Source organism: Lynx rufus, unplaced genomic scaffold, assembly GCF_022079265.1.
Source record: "Lynx rufus isolate CCGP_SWC_20201006 ecotype Redwood Valley unplaced genomic scaffold, mLynRuf1.p SCAF_12, whole genome shotgun sequence".
NCBI lineage: Eukaryota > Metazoa > Chordata > Mammalia > Carnivora > Felidae > Lynx > Lynx rufus.
Genome location: NW_025814826.1, coordinates 36,261,620 through 36,281,606, shown reverse-complemented (window position 1 = coordinate 36,281,606; position 19,987 = coordinate 36,261,620). Strand labels below are relative to the sequence as shown.

Here is a 19,987-nt window from a genome sequence, read left to right as displayed (position 1 = left end):
AATGAGTAGTTTTTCCATAAGCAGAAAAGGCTCAGCTACTAGAATGAATGAGCAAAGTCTTGAGAATATAAAAGCAAGACTCTGGTTTTCCTCCGTATTATAAACCTACAGTCAAAGCAAATTTACAACCACTTGCTTCCCTCTATGTGAGAGGAAGAGTCAAGCTATATATCTTTTTTGTGCTGAGACCTTAAAGATGAGCTTTTAACCTAGAGTGGGTTTTTATGGCTGAGTTATAAACATCCAAGAACTAAAACCTGACAGTTCCTTAAGTATTGTCACAGCAGTAGATGATGCTTCAGTAATTTCAGCACATTTCAACTTCTGCTGAATACTGTGCCTTAAGCATGATGAGATTTGATTTTATCTGTCTAAACAACACAAAGGGAAGTACAGAGGTTGCAATTTCATGATGAATTGAGTCTGTATAGCCAGCCACACTGGATAGTCTTGAAAGATTCTTTCAAAGTGAGACTCACCAAAATGGACTAAACATTTTGCCAGGTAATTGCTCAACTTCCCTTGAATAAGCATAAGCTGTATAATTTTTAAAATATCAACTAACATCTTTTCAGTAATATACAAGTTTGCCAAGACGATTGTGTGCAGATGCATGCATTATGTGACTGAATCCTCCCCAAAACTTCACATGGTAAGACGGGTCCTATTGTTGTATGTATGGGGTCAAAAGGAGGATATGATTTACCCATTGTTTTATGTGAATGATTGAAATTAAGACCCAATATCAGTGTGTTAAAAATCTAGTAGTTAGTGCATTAGAAGGGAATGTACCTCATACAAACTCTTAATTCACCTGGGTTTGTAAAAAACTCTTTCAGTTCCTCTACCAGGTGTGGAGTGACCATATTTGTGGTTTCAGATGCAAGATGTAATTGGAGCAGCTACAGCCAATCAGAGCAACTTCCGAAACAGCATGGATCATACCATTTCCTACATGAATACTTATTCCATTCCTAAGAGTGTGCAGAAGCGGGTTCGTACTTGGTATGAATATACATGGGATTCTCAAAGAATGCTAGGTAAGTAAGGCAGATTACTGATTAAATCCCTGTATAGCATGTCATATAATGGAAGTTCTGTAAGTTAGAAGCAGACACTAATTGGACTTGAACAAAAGACTGGAAAACAACTAAATGTTCTTCAAAGTATTAATTTAATACAATGAGATTTTTTTTCCTTAAATGCCCAGACATAACTTACTGGTTATGCAGATCCTGGAAGATCATCCACAGCTACTCCTGAGGACATGACAAGTGAGGAAGGGCAGCAAAAGGAGCAGTAACAGGTTCCTTCTTTCTCTCCAACTATAAATACTACTCCATCACCTTGGTTTAGGAGGGAACTAAGGACAAATAACCCTTGGAAACAAGGAGTTATGTTTTTATAGAAAGGATTTTCAGATTTAGAATGAATATTGGAATCAAAATAAGGATATAATGTATCAATTCTTTTTTTCTAAATGGATGTAAGAAAACATAAAAATAATCAACTCTCAGAAATTTGTCCTATACTAGAGACTAAGAATGGGCAGATTTATTTATGGAACATTTTATCAGCCTGAAGGCCTATCATTTCATTCACATACAGACAAATCTTTAATGTATTCACATTCTTCATTGAGTTAATAAGCAAGTAAATAACAATAATTTGAATTTACTCAGCAATTTCTCTTTTAGATTCCATTCCAAGCTGAGCCACCTACCAATTATTCACAATTGAACAAGTCACTTACAGCCTGTCTGAGCTTCAGTTTTTCTGTTTCTTCTTTCTGCAAAGCAGGAATGAGAACACTTACCTTAGGGTTGTCACAAAGGTCACCTAAGATAGTGACAGAGCTCAGTAAGCTTTCAAATGCCACATGGTGGTACTCATTATTACTTGTCATTCCCAGGATGTTAGGGCTGGAATGTGTAGATCAAAAGACAAGAACTGGATCCTTTTTCCATCCAGGTAGTTCACTAGCCATTGTCCCATGATCACTAAACTTTATATCTAAAGTTTCAATAAACACAATGTTCTGAAACTATTCAGAACTATTATGTCATTTGTAGTTAAAATACTATACTTCTTTTCTCTCATTAAAGTGATAGTGCTATTGTGATATGTATGTATGTCCAATAGAAGTAATAAAAATATAGAATTTGATGCAGCTGTTTATAAAAAGAGTTGGCATTTTGTTTCCTTAATTTAAAAAACTTTTCTTATACTTTGGTGACTTTTTTTAATTATTCTGCTTGTGGGTTTATGTTTTTGTCTTTGCAAAGATGAGTCAGATCTGATCAGTACACTGCCTGTCACCATGCAGTTAGCCCTCACCGTGGATATGAACCTCAGCATCATCAGCAAAGTCGACTTGTTCAAGGCAAGTGCTTTTATAATTAAGAGAAAAACACCATATCAATTTCTCTGTAAAGTCTAAGCTCTTACTGTATACAGATTTATTATTTTTATTGCCTTATGTTTTAACAAAATCAGCAATCTGGAGAATTTACGTGAAGTTAGAGTCAAATAAACTGGGTCTGTCTTTGACAGATGACTTCTTTATTTTTTTTATTTTATTTTTTATTTTTTAAAATTTATATCCAAATTAGCATACAGTGCAACAATGATTTCAGGAGTAGATTCCTTAGTGCCCCTTACCCATTTAGCCCATCCCCTCTCACACAACCCCTCCAGTAACCCTCAGTTTGTTCTCCATATTTATGAGTCTCTTATGTTTTGTCCCCCTCCCCGTTTTTATATTATTTTTGTTTCCCTTCCCTTATGTTCATCTGTTTTGTCTCTTAAAGTCCTCATATGAGTAAAGTCATATGATATTTGCTTTCTCTGACTAATTTCACTTAGCATAATACCCTCCAGTTCCATCCACGTAGTTGCAAATGGCAAGATTTCATTCTTTTTGATTGCTGAGTAAGACTCCATTGTCTATATATACCACATCTTCTTTATCCAGTCATCCATCGATGGACATTTGGTCTCTTTCCATACTTTGGCTGTTGTTGATAGTGCTGCTATAAACATGGGGGTGCATGTGTCCCTTCGAAACAGCACACCTGTATCCCTTGGATAAATGCCTAGTAGTGCAATGCTGGGTCATAGGGTAGTTCTATTTTTAGTTTTTTTTTGAGGAACCTCCATAGTGTTTTCCAGAGTGGCTGCACCAGCTTGCATTCCCACCAACAATGCAAAAGAGATCCTCTTTCTCCACATCCTCGCCAATATCTGTTGTTGCCTGAGTTGGTAATGTTAGCCATTCTGACAGATGTAAGGTGGTATCTCATTGTAGTTTTGATTTGTATTTCCCTGATGATGAGTGATGCTGAGCATTTTTTCATGTGTTTGCCATCTGGATGTCTTCTTTGCAGAAGTGTCTATTCATGTCTTTTGCCCATTTCTTCACTGGATTATTTGTTTTTTGGGTGTTGAGTTTGATGAGTTCTTTATAGATTTTGGATACTAACCCTTTATGTGATATGTCATTTGCAAATATCTTCTCCCATTCTGTCGGTTGCCTTTTAGTTTTGCTGCTTGTTTCCTTTGCTGTGCAGAAGCTTTTTATTTTGATGAGGTCCCAGTAGTTCATTCTTGCTTTTGTTTCCCTTGCCTCCAGAGATGTGTTGAGTAAGAAGTTGCTGCGGGCAAGATCAGAGAGGTTTTTGCCTGCTTGCTCCTCGAGGATTTTTATGGCTTCCTGTCTTACATTGAGGTCTTTCACCCATTTTGAGTTTATTTTTGTGTATGGTGTAAGAAAGTGGTCCAGGTTCATTCTTCTTCATGTTGCTGTCCAGTTTTCCCAGCACCACTTGCTGAAGAGACTGTCTTTATTCCATTGGATATTCTCTCCTGCTTTGTCAAAGATTAATTGGCCATATGTTTGTGGGTCCATTACTGGGTTCTCTATTCTGTTCTGAGTGTCTGTTCTTGTGCCAGTACCATACTGTCTTGATGATTACAGCTTTGTAGTATAGCTTGAAATCTGGGATTGTGATGCCTCCTGCTTTGGTTTTCTTTTTCAAGATTGCTTTGACTATTCGGGGTCTTTTGTGGTTCCATACAAATATTAGGATTATTTGTTCTAGCTCTGTGAAGAATGCTGGCATTATTTTGATAGGGATTGCATTGAATATGTAGATTGCTTTGGGTAGTATTGACATTTTAACAATATTTGTTCTTCCTATACAGGAGCATGGAATCTTTTCCCATTTTTTTGTGTCTTCTTCAATTTCTTTCATAAGTTTTCTATAATTTTCAGGGTATAGATTTTTCACCTCTTTGGTTAGATTTATTCCTAGGTATTTTATGTTTTTTGGTGCAACTGTAAATGGGATAGATTCCTTGATTTCTCTTTCTGTCACTTCATTGTTGGTGTATAGGAATGCAACCGATTTCTGTGCATTGATTTTATATCCTGCCACTTTGCTGAGTTCATGAATCAATTCTAGCAGTTTTTTGGTGGAATCTTTTGGGTTTTCCATATAGAGTATGATGAGATGACTTCTTCTTTAGAAGCCACTCTCTCTTAATTGCGGAGGGAAAAGAGTTTTTCAGGCTCTTCTTGAATTAATTTAAATGTAATTAAGCTCTATAGCTTTATGTCTTTGCTACTATGCACACAATTTCCCATTTATGAATGTACCTTGGCAATGAGTGACAGACAAGACCCAAATTAGCTCTGGATTGGTCTGACAATCAGAGAATTGTGCCTAACCATGTCTTCTGTCACAAATACTTTGGATTTAGAGTTTTTAGATGGCCAAATTCAAATTTAGAAGCTTTTTGGGGGGGGGGGGAATGAATAACAAAGAAATTTTTAACTTTTTGAGCATCTTTAATTTTACTACTTTCTCCTCTTCTTAATGCAATGTACTGCATGTAAACTTTTCTCATTAACATTTAATTCTGTGTGTGGCATGGCACTGATTTATCTATTTGATTATCTGTTCATTCAGCAGATATTTGTTAAGTTCCTACCATGTTCCAGGCATCATTTTAGCCACTTTGTTGAAAATAAATACTTGCTACATGGAGCCTAAATCCCAAAGAGGAAAATAAAAAATAAATATGAAATATGTTTTGAGGTGATAATTCTATGAACAAAATTAAGCAGACTAAGGCGGATGAGGAGGGTACTGGTCAATAAAGGCTGCTCTGATAAAGTACAATGGAGTATTTAAGCAAAGGACTACAGGAGGCAAGGAAATGAGCCATGCAGATATTGGAGGAGGGAAAGGAGGGATGGGCAGAAAGGCAATATTACAGGAGAATAGACAAGATGAAGCCCTGAGCCAGCAACATCCTGAAAGGGGGCCAGGGTAGCTGAAGCAAGGGCACAGTGATAGAAAGCAAGAATAGTCCGAGGAGAATAAAAGAAAGGGAGGTCAAGGGGGACGGTAAGTTAATAGAGGATCTTGGAAGCTGTAGAATAGACCTTGGATTGTACTGTGAGATGCAAAAACCACTGAAGACCTTAGGCAGAAAGTGACCTATTTAAGATCAGTTTGAAGGGATCGTCTCTCCTATAATGTGGATAATAGATAGACCATGGAAGCAAATGTGGAAGCAGGGAGGCCACATAGGGTTTACTGCAACCATCCATAGAAGACAGGATAGACACCAGATCCAGAGTAGTAGGAGTAGAATTGTTAGGAAGTGGCCAAATATTGGACATATTCAAAGGAAGAGGCCCAAGTTTTTGCTGTTGATAGTGTGAAGGGAGAGAGAGACAGAGACAGGGAGAGAAAGGAAGCAAAGCTGACTCCATGGATTTAAGCCTGAGGAACATGAAGAACAAATATATCATTTGCAAAATAAGAAATTTTGGAGTAATTGAAGGGTGAGGGGGTTAGAAATGGCCTCTGTTTTGGGATGTGTTTGTTTGAGGTGGGAGTTAGACCTCCAGATGAAATGTCATGTAGGCAGTTTGATAAATAAATCCGAGTTCAGGGGAGATATCCAAGCTGAAGTAATAAATTTGTGCATATTAACATATTGATGTATTTTAAGCCATGGGACTGGATGTGATCCCCTAGGTTGAAAAGTGTAGACAGAAAAGAAGATGTAATCCAGACAGAAACATATGCCTTGAAAATACATAATCAACACCATTGGGGACAAAATGAAGAAGCAGAAGCTGTATGGTAAAATGGTTGGGCAGAGTCACTCCCAGTGTTAGGCTCACCTCGGCTCCATAGGATACTAGAGTTAAGTCTGTATCCTAGGACTCTTTTCTTGGTATATCCTTCTAGATTTCCATCCAGATTTTGGTGAAGATATAAACCATGTGATTTTAAAATTGGCAGATGACACAAAGTAAGAAGGAACAGTTTAAAATGTGTTAGATTATAGGGGCGTCTGGGTGGCTCCATCAGTTAAGCATCCTGCTTCAGCACAGGTCATGATCTTGCAGTTCGTGGGTTTGAGCCCCACATCAGGCTTTACACTGATAATGCAGAGCCTGCTTCAGATTCTTTTTCTCTCCCTCTCTCTGCCCCTTCAGCTCTCTCTCTCTCTCTCTCTCTCAAAATAAATAAATAAACTTTAATAAAATAAAATAAAATGTGTTCTATTAAAAAACTAAAAATTAACTGAATACTTTGAAACAATGAGCAAAACCAAGATTAACTTCAACAGCATAAAAGTAAAGTTCCAAATTTAGACTGAAAATTGAAATATTACACATATAAAAGAGCCATAGCTAGTTTCACAACATTTTTTTTACACCTGGGCATTTTTGCTGACCTCAAACTCTGTATAAATCAACAGAGTTATGTATTATAATGTTATAATACATGTTTGTATTTGGTATAATGCTATACCAAACAGAATTTGGTTTTCTTGATTATTTTAACTACATCTGGATTAACCTATCACATTGCAAATAACCCGTTTTAAGAACTTTTACAAGGTAGATAAGCTAAGAGTTACTGGTAAGAGGTAGGAGTTGAATAGTGAACCAAGGAAATAGTGAGAAGATGATCTTAAAAATAATATTATTTTATGATAATACAAATCAAATCAACAGTTGCTTCTAGTGGGGAGCACGGGTGAAGATACTGACTAGGAAGAGGCATAAGGGGACCTTGTGGGGTGAAATTTTTTGTCTTGCTATGGAAGCTACAGTGTGTTCATTTGTCAAAACTGATTCAACTGTCTCTTAAAATTTGTATATTTTACTTCTTATACATATGCTTCCATTAAAAAAAGAAGAATGGCCTCAAACAAAAATGTTTAGTTATGGGATGTTTAGTTATGGGAAAAAATAAATTCAAGAGGAGCAGAGGTTACATATATTAAAGTCACTTATATGGATAAGGAATGAGACTTACTCTATATTGTTTAGCAAAATAACACTCAACTGTAAACTCCATTTCTGAGCAACAGGCCCTGTACAGAGAAGTAAAACCTCTTGGAGAGCAAGCTTGGTCCTAATAGTCTTGATACTCACTGGACACAGCACAGTTTTAGACAGAGAATAGCTACTTAGCAAGGAAGGGAGGGAGGGGCCGTGGGGAGAGAGAAGGGGTGTGGGGAGGAGAAGAAGCACTGGGGCCAACTACTGAGATTATATGAAAGTAGTTTTCTAGTTGGAAAGTAATTTCTAATTTCTAGTGAGACTCCCACAGTGGAAGCTCCAGTGAAGTAGAAGCATCATGGAATGTGTACAGTTTTCTGATCTTCTATCAGGGAAACTGGGAGAGAGATTCCTCCATTGGTTAGCAGGTTCAACTAAATAAATGGTTTTCAAGCTGCAGATTACAATCCACTGGGGGGATCATGAATTCAGTTAAGGGGGTCACAACAAGCATGTAAAATAGAAGAGAAAATATCAGAGTACTTCACACATAAGTAAGGGTAGGTATTATATTATGAAATGTTTGTTTCTTTTATTTACCTTTAAATGCACATATATATGGGGTCCTGGGTGGTTCAGTCAGTTAAGCATCCAACTCTTAATATCAGCTCAGGTCTTGATCTCAGGGTTGTGAGTTCAAACCCCACACCTGTGCTGGACATGATGCCTACTTTAAAAATAAAAGAAAATAGGGACCTGGGTGGCTCAGTCAGTTAAGTGTCTTAGTTTCAGCTCAAGTCATGATCTCATGGTTCATGGAATCAAGACCTGCATCGGGCCCCTCACTGGCAGCATGCAGCCTGCTTAAGATTCTCTCTCTCCCTCTCTCTGCGCCTCCCCTGCTCATGCTCTCTCTCTCTTAAAACAAATAAACTTTTTTTAATAAAATAAATTAAAGTAAATTAAATTAAAGCACATATAAATATGTGTATACTGAGCTCAACATAAATATCTGTGTTACTGTAGGGTATGGTCAAAAAAGATATGAAAGCCATGAAGCTAAATTATTTTAATAGCATTTTAAAATGTTATAAAACTCTCAGGGCACCTGGGTGGCTCAGTTGGATAAGCCTCTCACTTCAGCTCAGGTCATAATCTCACAGTTCATGAGTTCAAGCCCCACATCGGGCTTTCTACTGTCAGCGCAAAGCTCACTTTAGATCTTCTGTCTCCCTCTCTCTCTGCCCCTCCTCTCCAAAAAATAAATAAACATTTCTTAAATGTTATAAAATTCTCTATACCTTAATGACTAGCTTAATTGAGAATAAGTAACATAATTGTCTCTCTTTTAAAAACAAAACAAAACCTTTAAATTATGTACCAATGACTTTTATGGGATTATCTCTAATTTGGAAAATTATCAGTTTTTAGCCTCAGAGTTTTTTCTGAGGCTAACATATATTTTTTTTAATCCATAAAATCAGCAAAATCTGATCGAGAAAAAAATGTTAAATCTTCACATCTTACTAATGTTATATATAAACTTAGATTCATTCTTTCCTGACATTTCCATTAAAAATTCATTTTCTTCCTGAAAGAACCCATTTCCACTTATATTTCTGTTAAGTAAAAAAGGTTATTTTTTTCTAAAGCTAAATGAAGTAGAAAATGAATAGGTATGGGATTTTTCTAAATTTATTTTCGTGAAGGCAGTCTTAGTAGTTTATACAAATTTGTTATTTTTCTTAAGGCGAAAATAGGCTGAATGGTAATCCTACACCCTTACCTCATAAGTTATACCCAACTGACTCTGGTGTTGCTTCTATCAGTTACATACATTCGCAGAGTATCACCTATGCTCTCTGGCTGAGTGCACAATGGAGAGAACATTTGAAGTATGTGTGTGCAAAAGATGCTTAGGAATCTACAGGGTGAGGAAGTGGAAGCTCCTGGGCAGGAGCCTTCTTATTATCACAAGCATGGGAAATTATAACCTGTTTACAGAATAAGAAGTTACGGCCAGTGCATAGAATGATAACGAAAGATGAATCTGGAAAGGTCAGTGAAGCCTGTAGATAGTATGGGCCCAATCCTATAAGGAAAGAAAGCTAGAAAGCAGGAAACTGACAGTGTAGATTTCAGTTTTACAAAGACAAGAAATGGAACTACACTGAATAGACCAGGATATCCAAGAGTAACAAAGAAAGATGACTGTCAACTGTTGAAAACCTCCATACCTTGAATTCTTCCTGAAAGTGAATTTTCCATATCTTTAAAAGGCAGGCCAACAGAAAGAGAGAGAAAAAGAGACAGAGAAAAAAGAGAGAGAGATCTGGCACCAAGATTGGAGGCTAGCAGGCATGTTTTGTGTCTTTTCAATCTTCCAGATTAGGGGAAATAAAAAGTATTTGAAAATCATTTAACTTACGAAGATTTATTTTAAGATGCCTTCAGGGATATTTTAAGTTTGTTTCTTGGGCCTTCAGTCAAAATTTTCATATGGACTTTTCTCCATTTTGTACATTTGACAATGGATACAGATCTAGTAGAATTTGTTTGCAGGGAATGATTCTATGCTAAATAACCTTGCTTCGAGTTTTTTCAAAAGACATATATCTGTTGCTTTAATTTTATGTTATATTCAAATTTCTTTAAAACTGCAAAAAGCACAAATGTGCTTATATTCCTTTCCTTTTAGCCTTGTGAAATTTGTTTACATATTAGTGGAACAGTGAGTGTTGTAATGCTTTAGCAAAAGTAATATAATAATGGAGTATTATAAATCATAATATGAACAACATTACATGAAAATTGTCCATACTGTTTTTGATCCTTCAATCTCATTACTGTTACCATAAACCTTGCTATACCCAATCTTTCATGGCCTCTACATTAGTCAGGATATTCCAGAGAAATAGAACCAATAAGATATGCAGAGAGAGAGAGAGAGGGAGAGAGAGAGACAGATTTATTGTAAGAAACTGGCTAATATAATCATCAGGGTTGGTAACTTCAAAACCTGCAGGGCAAGCTAGCAGGCTGGAGACCATGAGAAGAGTTAATGTTGCAGCTCAAGTCCAAAAATAGTCTGGAAACACAATTCTGTCTTCCTCAGAAGACTTCAGTCTTTTTTTTCTCTTAACGCCTTCAACTGATTGGATAAGTCACACCCATATAATGGAGTATACCACAGTTTACTCATAACCTAATGATTTAAATATTAATCTCATCCAAAAAATATCTTCACAGTAACATTTGGTGTTTGACTATATATCTGAGAAGTCCATGGCCTAGCCAAATTGACACATAAAATTAACCATCAGGGTCCCCAAGCACTGTCAGAACTATATGTAATATAATCAAGTCAAAGATAAGAAACCAAGCTATTGCTAATGCCAAATTTGAAAATTGATACATGTGTCTTCTCAAAAATAATAATAGCTGCTGTTTATGGAGTTCTGACTGTGTACTACACTGTATTATCTGCTTCTGTCAATTAATTCTCACAACACACCTCTAACAAATGTTTTATTAGTATCTCCATTTTACAGAAAGTGCAAATTACTTACCTGACTGAGGCCATAGATCTCAAAACAATGAGAGAGGGTTTGAACACAAATTTTTCTTACCCCACAGTCTATGAACTTAACCCATTTATGATGCTGGTTTTCAATTCCCCAGCAACCTTAGTTGGATAAGTGATAAGATGCTGAGGAACCAGAGAAATTTTTCCTAGGGGCAAAAAACAATGCTAGCTCATGGCAATTCTTCAGCAATTTCACAGAATTAGTATTAGCACATCAATTTCACACCCAGATACCTAAATTCACACACACTTTCCTATCCTCCTAAGAAAAAACCCTGAATCTCATGTGGTTCTTTTTTCTCTCAGTCAAGGCAAATAGAATGAGAGTAACAGGATTTTACTAAAACTTTGCTTCAATCAGTTGTGGCTAATTAGTAAGATTTGCTTCTTCTACATGGTGTTTTAAGAGTTTCTAAAGAGCTTAGAGATGAATAGTCATAATATTTTTTTTTAATTTTTTCACAAAAATGGCTCTCTTCCCTGCAGATTGCATGTTATTACAGCCCAAGCTCAAGTATTAAGCTAATAAGGAACACATCATTTCTATAAGGTTGGGCAGTTTTCTCTACTTTCTTATGATCTATTATTTTGATTACGATTTTTAAATATCTTTTATCAAATAAAATGCTAGGGAAATCACATTTTGCCTCTAACTCTAAATTACCATCAATCAGAGAGAATTTAATAAAAGTTCTATTGCTCCACCTAGTGGTCAGAATTTAAATCTTATCTCTTCGAAACAGAGCTTAACAGTAAGAAATCAGGGATCCAGAGATACCAAAATGAGAATGTAGGCACCACCAGTCTGTCAAGGAGAGCACACCATTTCTCACTATTTGCTTCTAAAGTAAAACTGCAGAACTGATCCCAAACAGGACACCTCACTGGGACCCATGACTCATTGTGATTATGAGGCAAGCGAGGTCTGGAAAGGCTTTGGCTTCAGGGGTAGGAAAGATGCAGGTGAAGAGTTTTCTATGAGAGTGACAGACTGAGTCAGGAACAGAATGGAAATGACACCATTATTTCTACCAATCACACGGACCCCACAGTAGTAACATCCTAAGCAGTTACGCCACCACATATTTTTTCTGAAGGGTTTCAAATCAGAGCATTACAATTAGACTTACTACATTTCATTTTTTTTAGCTATATTCTTACCCTGGTGGTATCAGTAATAAGGTATTGTTGCTAGACTTTTTAAAGTATTTTCAACAATGAGATTATGACCCAGATAAATTCCATTCAACTATACACCCTGAACAGTTACTCTGTCTAAAGCATTAGTGGGGCACTCCAGATATTATACCCCTATATTCCTTAGTCTCCAGTGACTCTCAATAAGGTGGGGAAATTCTAAATAATAACGCCCTTGGTTGTGCAATGATGAAGTGACTCAAAACATGAAATGCTTATATCAATTCCTGCCACATAGTAAATTCTGTTGTTATTACCATATTACTAACTGAAAAATAAAACTGATTCAATCACACATGAGTTTCTACACTGGTAAAATCATCTTCTTCATGTGGCCCTGCTTGAACATAGGAAGATGGATTGGATTTATCCACAGGGTTTCACTCAACTTGTGACTTTCCCACTTTGACTATGTGATACTGAAGCTCAGAAAAAATATAATTATTGTCAGTTCTCAAGGAACACTTGATGGACGTGACCTTTACAAGTGTTTGCAAATATTGAGCATAGGGTTGGGTCCAACATGACTTAGAACTCAAAAAGTTATGACATAGTAACTTGCAAATTATTATCACATTTGACTTCATTGCCTCCAACAGCTTCCAATAAGTACATGACTGGCATAGTCAATAGCATGGGCAACTGGATTTAGAACTCCCTGCTCTACACATATCACCCATCACTTTCTTAATAGGAATGGAGTTTAAGATGGGACAAAGCATTTCCTTTTATAATAAATAAGTCTGAGCTGAGAAAAGCCCAAGGAAGACTATTGTTTATACTTAAGGATGACTTAAAGTCACAGTGAGTTATAAATTACTGATAACATCTTAAGTTCTGTTTCAAAGAACTTAAGCAGGAATAAGCCCAGAACTGGAGGCATCCTACAGGACTGAGAAAGTAGTCATTCCAAAAATAAATGTTACCAGCTTTTCAGTTGTGTTCAGAGCTTACCATTATTAAAAGAACTTTCTGGGTACAGGAACCACCATCTAATCTATATGTTATATTTTGAATAAAATAAAAATAGAATTTCTCCTAACTCTGTCCAGATCTCCAGAATCTTTATTCAAATCTGTGGCACATATTCATATAGCACTGAATTTCCCATTGTTGCAAATGGAATAATCTCTAACAACTTCATTTTATACATCAGCCCATGTTTATTTAGTGCTTAGCATGCCCCAAATACTGGTGAGACATTGGGGGTACAAAAGTGAATAATACACATACCCAGTCCTCAGTTGCTCAGAAGATAGATTTAAAAGACAACAACAACAACAACATACACACACACTGGTGATTCTCTTTCTCTGACATCTATTGCATGTGTGACCTTAGGGAAATAGTCAATAGACTTCCTGAGCCTCCGTCCCTTCATCAATAACCAGGAGTAATAACAAATTAATTAATGCCAGGCATCACAGGAAGGTTGAAAGAATAAAACCAGTAAAGATAAGAAAATAGTAAAATTTAATACAAACGTTATTAATATAATGTTAATGTTGATACTTATACAGGTACTCTTACTTTATAGAAAAAAGTACATTTATGAAACAATGACTGTGCTCTCACTTCCAGTAAATCAGAAAATTTCCTAATGGCTTCTATAAAAGAAATGGAGCTGCCATTACAAAGAAAGAAAATAGTAGCCCTGGGATGTAACTCTTTTTATACACAATAGTGGAGCAAAGTGTATCCCAAGAATATAATCATTTTCAAAGGGTGGGGATAATTGTTCTCATATACATAAACTATAACAACTTCATAATGCAAATTTCATTAGCTACATCTAAGTACAGATGAGAAGGACCTAGTTCTAGATCACAGCGGCCCCAAGGCCAGTGGCACCTGTCCATGAAGCATTTAGGAAACAGAATCACTTCATTGATAAAATGTAAACTGTAAGTTTTTATTACATACAGCTACTATGTTCCGTTTACATAAATTGATACATATTCTATGCAAATGTGTTAATAAAAATTCATATTTATAACAGTTCAGATGTTTTTCTTTGAGGAAATCGAAACTATAAGCTAAAAGTTATTCTTGTAAGCACTTACACATTTCGACTGAGGAAAACAATAATTGTTTGCTTATCTATTTTAGAGCTTATCTCCTAGTTTGGTCTAACACTTTCATGGATTGGGTTTCCTTTTTTAGTGCTTTCTGCCTGTGAGCTAACCTGAAGGATAGAAAGAAAAGATGAAACGTATTCCTCCTCAAAGGACATTCTGTTCCTACAAACGATCTCAGGATGTGTGTTTTACTTTATTTTCATTAAAATTAATAAAAGTCAAGCTGACATCTCATCCATTCTTCTCCCCAATTCCATTCTCCTCCGCTTCCCAGAGGTGGCCATTAGGATGATTTCAAGGGTATCCATCTAATCCTCATTTTTATAATTTTACTTTATATAAACATCAAGGTCTATTTTGTGTAACTTTCTCATAGCTGGAGTCATATTGAATATATTCTACACCTTACTTTTGTGTGCAGCTCACATTTTTTGTCGAGTTCAATCATATCTGTATATACAGAGATCTGAATTATTTTTTTTTTAATTTTTTTTTTCAACGTTTATTTATTTTTGGGACAGAGAGAGACAGAGCATGAACGGGGGAGGGGCAGAGAGAGAGGGAGACACAGAATGGGAAACAGGCTCCAGGCTCTGAGCCATCAGCCCAGAGCCTGACGCGGGGCTCGAACTCACGGACCGTGAGCTCGTGACCTGGCTGAAGTCGGACGCTTAACCGACTGCGCCACCCAGGCGCCCCAGAGATCTGAATTATTTATTTTAACCACTGTATGGTAATCCAACTTACAAATCTTCAACATTTTTATCTGTCCACAGATTGGCATTATATTGTTTCCAATTTTTCCAGTACTGTAAAAAATACTGCACACACATCTCTGTGCATTTACAGAACAAGAATTATGGTTATAGGAAAACATTTAAAATCATTAATAACTCCTATGAATATTATTTAGTACAGCTGGGAATTTTCATCAAAGTTCATTCCAGTAGGAATTTCTCAAGGAATGAAAATTTAATTTTGGCCTAAAATTATAATTAGGATTGTAAAACTTAATGCCAAAATATTCAAATTGCACATATGAAAATAAATGTAAGTGGATTTGTTTAGATCTTCTATTTCTGATTATTTATAGTGTTATTCTTATCCATGAATATGAATAATTGAGAGTTAGCTCCATTGCAATGATACTCCAAACATGTTTAAGCTTAACTTTGAAATATATTTCTAATGAATTTTCTCTAAAACATCAAGAACATGAACTTTCTTTAGTGGGAGAGATCCTAAGATGAATCCAAAGTTTGTATGTGTTTTTAAGAGTTCTGAGTGATCAGAACACCAGTTTACAAAATGAAATTACTCTGAACCAATGACAGCTTTAAAAGAAATCAGGTATATGAGCCATATATTTAGATAATTTTTACTAAAAACAAAATAAGCACAATATTTAGAAAGAAATTAATGTTTGTCATTTGCTTTAGTAAATATGATAACCTATGAGACATGGTAGGAATAAAACAAATATAAATAAAAATCATATACGTTGCACAAAAAAATACATAACATGGTAAGAAAAGGCAAATTTTCCTTTACATATAAAAACCTTTCTGTGTTTTTGCAAATACAAATTATACTCCTCTTCAACTGACTCAAATTGTGCTATCCATATGAGCAACTTCTTGATGCTTCCCTACCCTCTTATCCCCACTCCCAGGAAGTTGTAATTGCCCCTCCTTTTAAAAGTTTTATAGATATTTAACTGGAATGTCTTATAACATGATTCACTTCGATCATCAATAACAGCTTTTCTGTTTACTTAAAACATCATCCCAACTAGCTTACTCTCTTTCATCTTTCATAGCTCCAAGGGCATGTAAAAAAGCTTGCTCATAGCAGTTTTCATCAATTTTTGTTGGGCTGTATTAAGGTATTCTTGTCGGCCTTGGCCTTTTTTTCTATCCTGGATAACCAAAAGCTATACTTTCTCACATAAGTTTTTAAAATTCTAACTTCACATTCATTTGAATGCTCCTCACCAATGGCTACATGAAGATACTTCAATCATAAATTATTAACTTTCCTTATCATTCAGCAAACCCGACGTCTAAATTTCAGATGGATCTAGGTCAAGTGTTTGCTAAAAGACTCGTGTCATTATGGAAAACTCGTGATTGCTAAAAGAATGATCATCCAATCCACAAATTGGGAGTACGCCCTTTGTGTCTCCTCCTCATTCCTCTGCTACTGACTATGACTAGTTTTCTGCAAAATAATAGTTTCCCTAAGGGATGGGCAGGACCAATCACAAAAGAAAAGCAGCTATGAGAGAAAAATAAGTAACAATATTTGGCAAAAGCAAAAGATTCAAAATCACTATGCAAAAACATTTTTGAAGCATCTGTCAATTCTTCTTTGCCGTATCATAATAGATAAATTATAATCTTTTTTTAATGTTTATTTATTTTGAGAAAAAGCACAAGTGGCAGAGAGGGAGAGAGAATCCTAAGCAGGCTCCACATTGTTAATGCACAGCCTGGTTGTGGGGCTCAGTCTCACAAACTGTGCAATCATGACCTGAGCTGATATCAAGAGTCAGATGCTTAAACCGATTGAGCCACCCAAGTGTCCCAATAAATTATAATTCTTTGGGCACACCACAAATCTAGACACATATCCTAACAAATCAAATTCGTCTCTTACACTATTAAAGTGGATATGAACATCATTCACTCAACAGGTACTGCTTTTGTATCTATTATATACAGATACTCTGCCTTTAAGAAGATAAATAAGTTGGTAAAGACAGACATAGAAGCCTTGACAGTTAAATAATAATACTTAACAAAAGTATTAAAGATGTTATAAAAAATAAAAATATTCAGATTTTGATTTTTATCTGTCAATCTTAATATTAACCAATAATTATCGCTTATATTATCTTAATCATTAATATCCATCATTAGTTAATCATTATGTTAAGTTTTACATGACTAAAATTTTATCATTGTGAATTAGTACCCATTTAACAGGTTAGGAAACTGCGGACATTAGAGATTCCATAGCAATAGGTAGTGGAGACAGGATTAGAACCCAAATCTATCTGACCAGGGATCCAAAGTCTTGCATTCAAACTATTGGGTTGGTTTTTTTTCTAAATTTTAGGTCAAAACAAATCCATATTCATTGGCAATTAATGTTTTAGTGTTAACACAGACAATCTTTATTACTATTTATTTTCATATCCTTTTAAAGTTATTTGGAATGTTGTCTTTGTAGCTGTGTCTGTAAAAATTATTTTTCTTTTTGTTATTTTTTTCTTTAGGGTTGTGATACACAAATGATATATGACATGTTGCTAAGATTGAAATCCACTGTTTATTTACCTGGTGACTTTGTCTGCAAAAAGGTGAGCGCATGCTATCTTTCAAATGCACAAATAGTAAATAAGTGCATTTAAGGGGTTCAAACATAGGTCAAGAACTTAGTTTAAACAGAATTTCCAGGCTGAATTCCATAGTATAGGAATAATTATGATACACAGTTTTATAAAAGAAGAATGTTCTCTCAGAGTTCAAAATGGAACAAGACAATATGGATTTCATTACTTACAGGGTATAAGTGCGGGTAGTGTGAAAAGTTGCTTTGTATAAATGTAAATCAATAGCCACACCCCGTTAATGCCAAATATTTAAAGTGGAGAAAAAAGCTATAGAAGTGAAAGGTGATTCTGCCTTTTTTATGTCTTCAGCAAGATATCAGTTAACTCCATTTCGCTCACCCAATTAATGGATAATTAATGCCACATTCTTTTCAATTTTACTATGATTTTTATGATTGCAAAAGTAATACGTGCTCATTATTTTTAAAATGGAAAACACATAAAAACATAAAGACAAAAATTCCACCACCCAGAAATAACCACTATTCATATATTCCAACCTATCTTTTTATACTGATTGATGTAGATAAATATTCTGTTATAAAATTGACATCATACAGGGGCGCCTGGGTGGCTCAGTTGGTTAAGCGTCCGACTTCAGCTCAGGTCATGATCTCACGGTCAGGTCCATGGGTTCCAGCCCCACATCAGGCTCTGTGCTGTCAGTTCAGAGCCTGGAGCTTGCTTCAGATTTTGTGTCTCCCTCTCTCTCTGCCCATCCCCCACTCATGCTGTCTCTATCAAAAAATGAATAATTGTTAAAAAAAATTTTTTTAAAGATCTTCTTTAATTGACATCATGCTGCATTTATGTTTTGTCATGTAATTGTATATCATATGAACATTTTATTTACTATTCAGTAATCTTCTACAACCTCATTTTTAAAGCTACATAATATTATACTCTATGAATATATTCTAATCAACTTTCAAATGTTTGTTATTATAAATAACTCTACAGTGAACACTTTTGCACGTCCCTGATTTCTAACTTAAGGGAGAAGAGAAGGAATGCTGGCTTTGGATTTTATATCTTGAGAGACTAAATCAGTGGTGAAATCAATAATAAATATAAAAAGTAGAGAAGGATGAGCAGTTTAAAGAAATGAGAAATGATCCAAAACCCTGGACAGTTCACAAGCAAGTGAGAGTGAGAAGCATTTATGTCATTCTAAAATAATTTATTAAGTGCTATAGTAGACATAAGCACAAAGTGTTATAGGACACAGAGTAGGGACACTGGTCCCACTAAGATACTGACAACATTTCCTGGAGAAGATGGTATTTAAGCCAATTCCTAAAAAAATGAATTTACATAAACCAAGAGAAAGAAGAAATAAGCATTCCAGATAAAGGAAAGAATTATCATGAGCTAAGGCAGAAAGAAAAAAACCTCTCTACCGAGGAAGTGCAGAGAACTACAATAAGTCAAAAGTTAGACACATTAGTATCATTTATTCAAAAAACTCAGAAACTGTTTTTTAGCACTATGAGCCAGGCACCATGCTGAGTACTGGGTATAATCAACAGCAAGAAAGATGGTTCTTGTTCTCCAGGGGCTTAGAGTCTAGTGCAGGGCTTTTCAATTCAGTATACATCAGAATTTACTGAAATTAGAAGTCTGGGCTCTATACCAAACAATTCAGTGTATCAGAATGGAACCCACATACCAGTATTTTTTAAAAGCTCCCAGATGATTCTAAAATGCAGCCAAAGTTGAGAATCACTGGCCTGATGGAAGATATAAACAATGAACAAGTGAAATAAAATTAAATGTATAACAGTAAAATGTGCTCACTTCAGTGGAGAAGTTAAGATGGCAGAGCAGTAGGAGGACCTTATGCCTGCCTCATCCCTCAAACACAGCTACTTAATTATCAAATCATTCTGAACACCGAGGAAATTGATCTGAGGACTGAGAACAAACTGCACAACTAGAAAGAGAAAAGAGGCCACGTCGTGGAAGGTAGGAGGTGCAGTGATGTGATTTGGAAGAGAAAACAATTGCAGATGTGCAGAGGGAAAACAGCCCTGATCACAGAGAGAGGAGAGAGAGAGAGAGAGAGAGAGAGAGAGAGAGAGAGGAAGAGAAAGCAGCACACAGGGGATTGCACAGAAAAAAAAAAACTTCCCCAAAACCACTGACTAGGCTGATTATCACAAGTTTTTATAAGCAGTAGACCTGAAAGTCTAAAGTTTTAGAAATCTGCACCATTGCTAGGGTCAAGCCTGGCAGGTGTAGTGGTGCTCCTGTGGACAAGGAGAGAAGAGTCCTGGGAGTGGACAGCGTGCTCTGAGGATCCCCTGCGTCACACTGGAATAGACAGTTCCCCTCCCTGGAATGCATTTGGGACAGGCGGTACTGCCTCTCAGGGGACAAAAGAGCTGGTGGGTGCCATTGAGTTACTCCATTCATTA

At 35.9% G+C, this 19,987-nt stretch overlaps 1 protein-coding gene across 1 annotated transcript in view; it reads left to right on the top strand.

Moving 5' to 3' along the window:
- CNGB3 (cyclic nucleotide gated channel subunit beta 3) overlaps positions 1–19,987 on the top strand; it is a 153,339-nt gene that overhangs the window by 97,301 nt on the left and 36,051 nt on the right. The window contains exons 12-14 of the mRNA XM_047073786.1: positions 881–1,040; positions 2,286–2,383; positions 17,454–17,537. Of these exons, the coding sequence (XP_046929742.1) occupies positions 881–1,040; positions 2,286–2,383; positions 17,454–17,537 (342 nt within the window). The remainder of the gene's footprint in view (positions 1–880; positions 1,041–2,285; positions 2,384–17,453; positions 17,538–19,987) is intronic.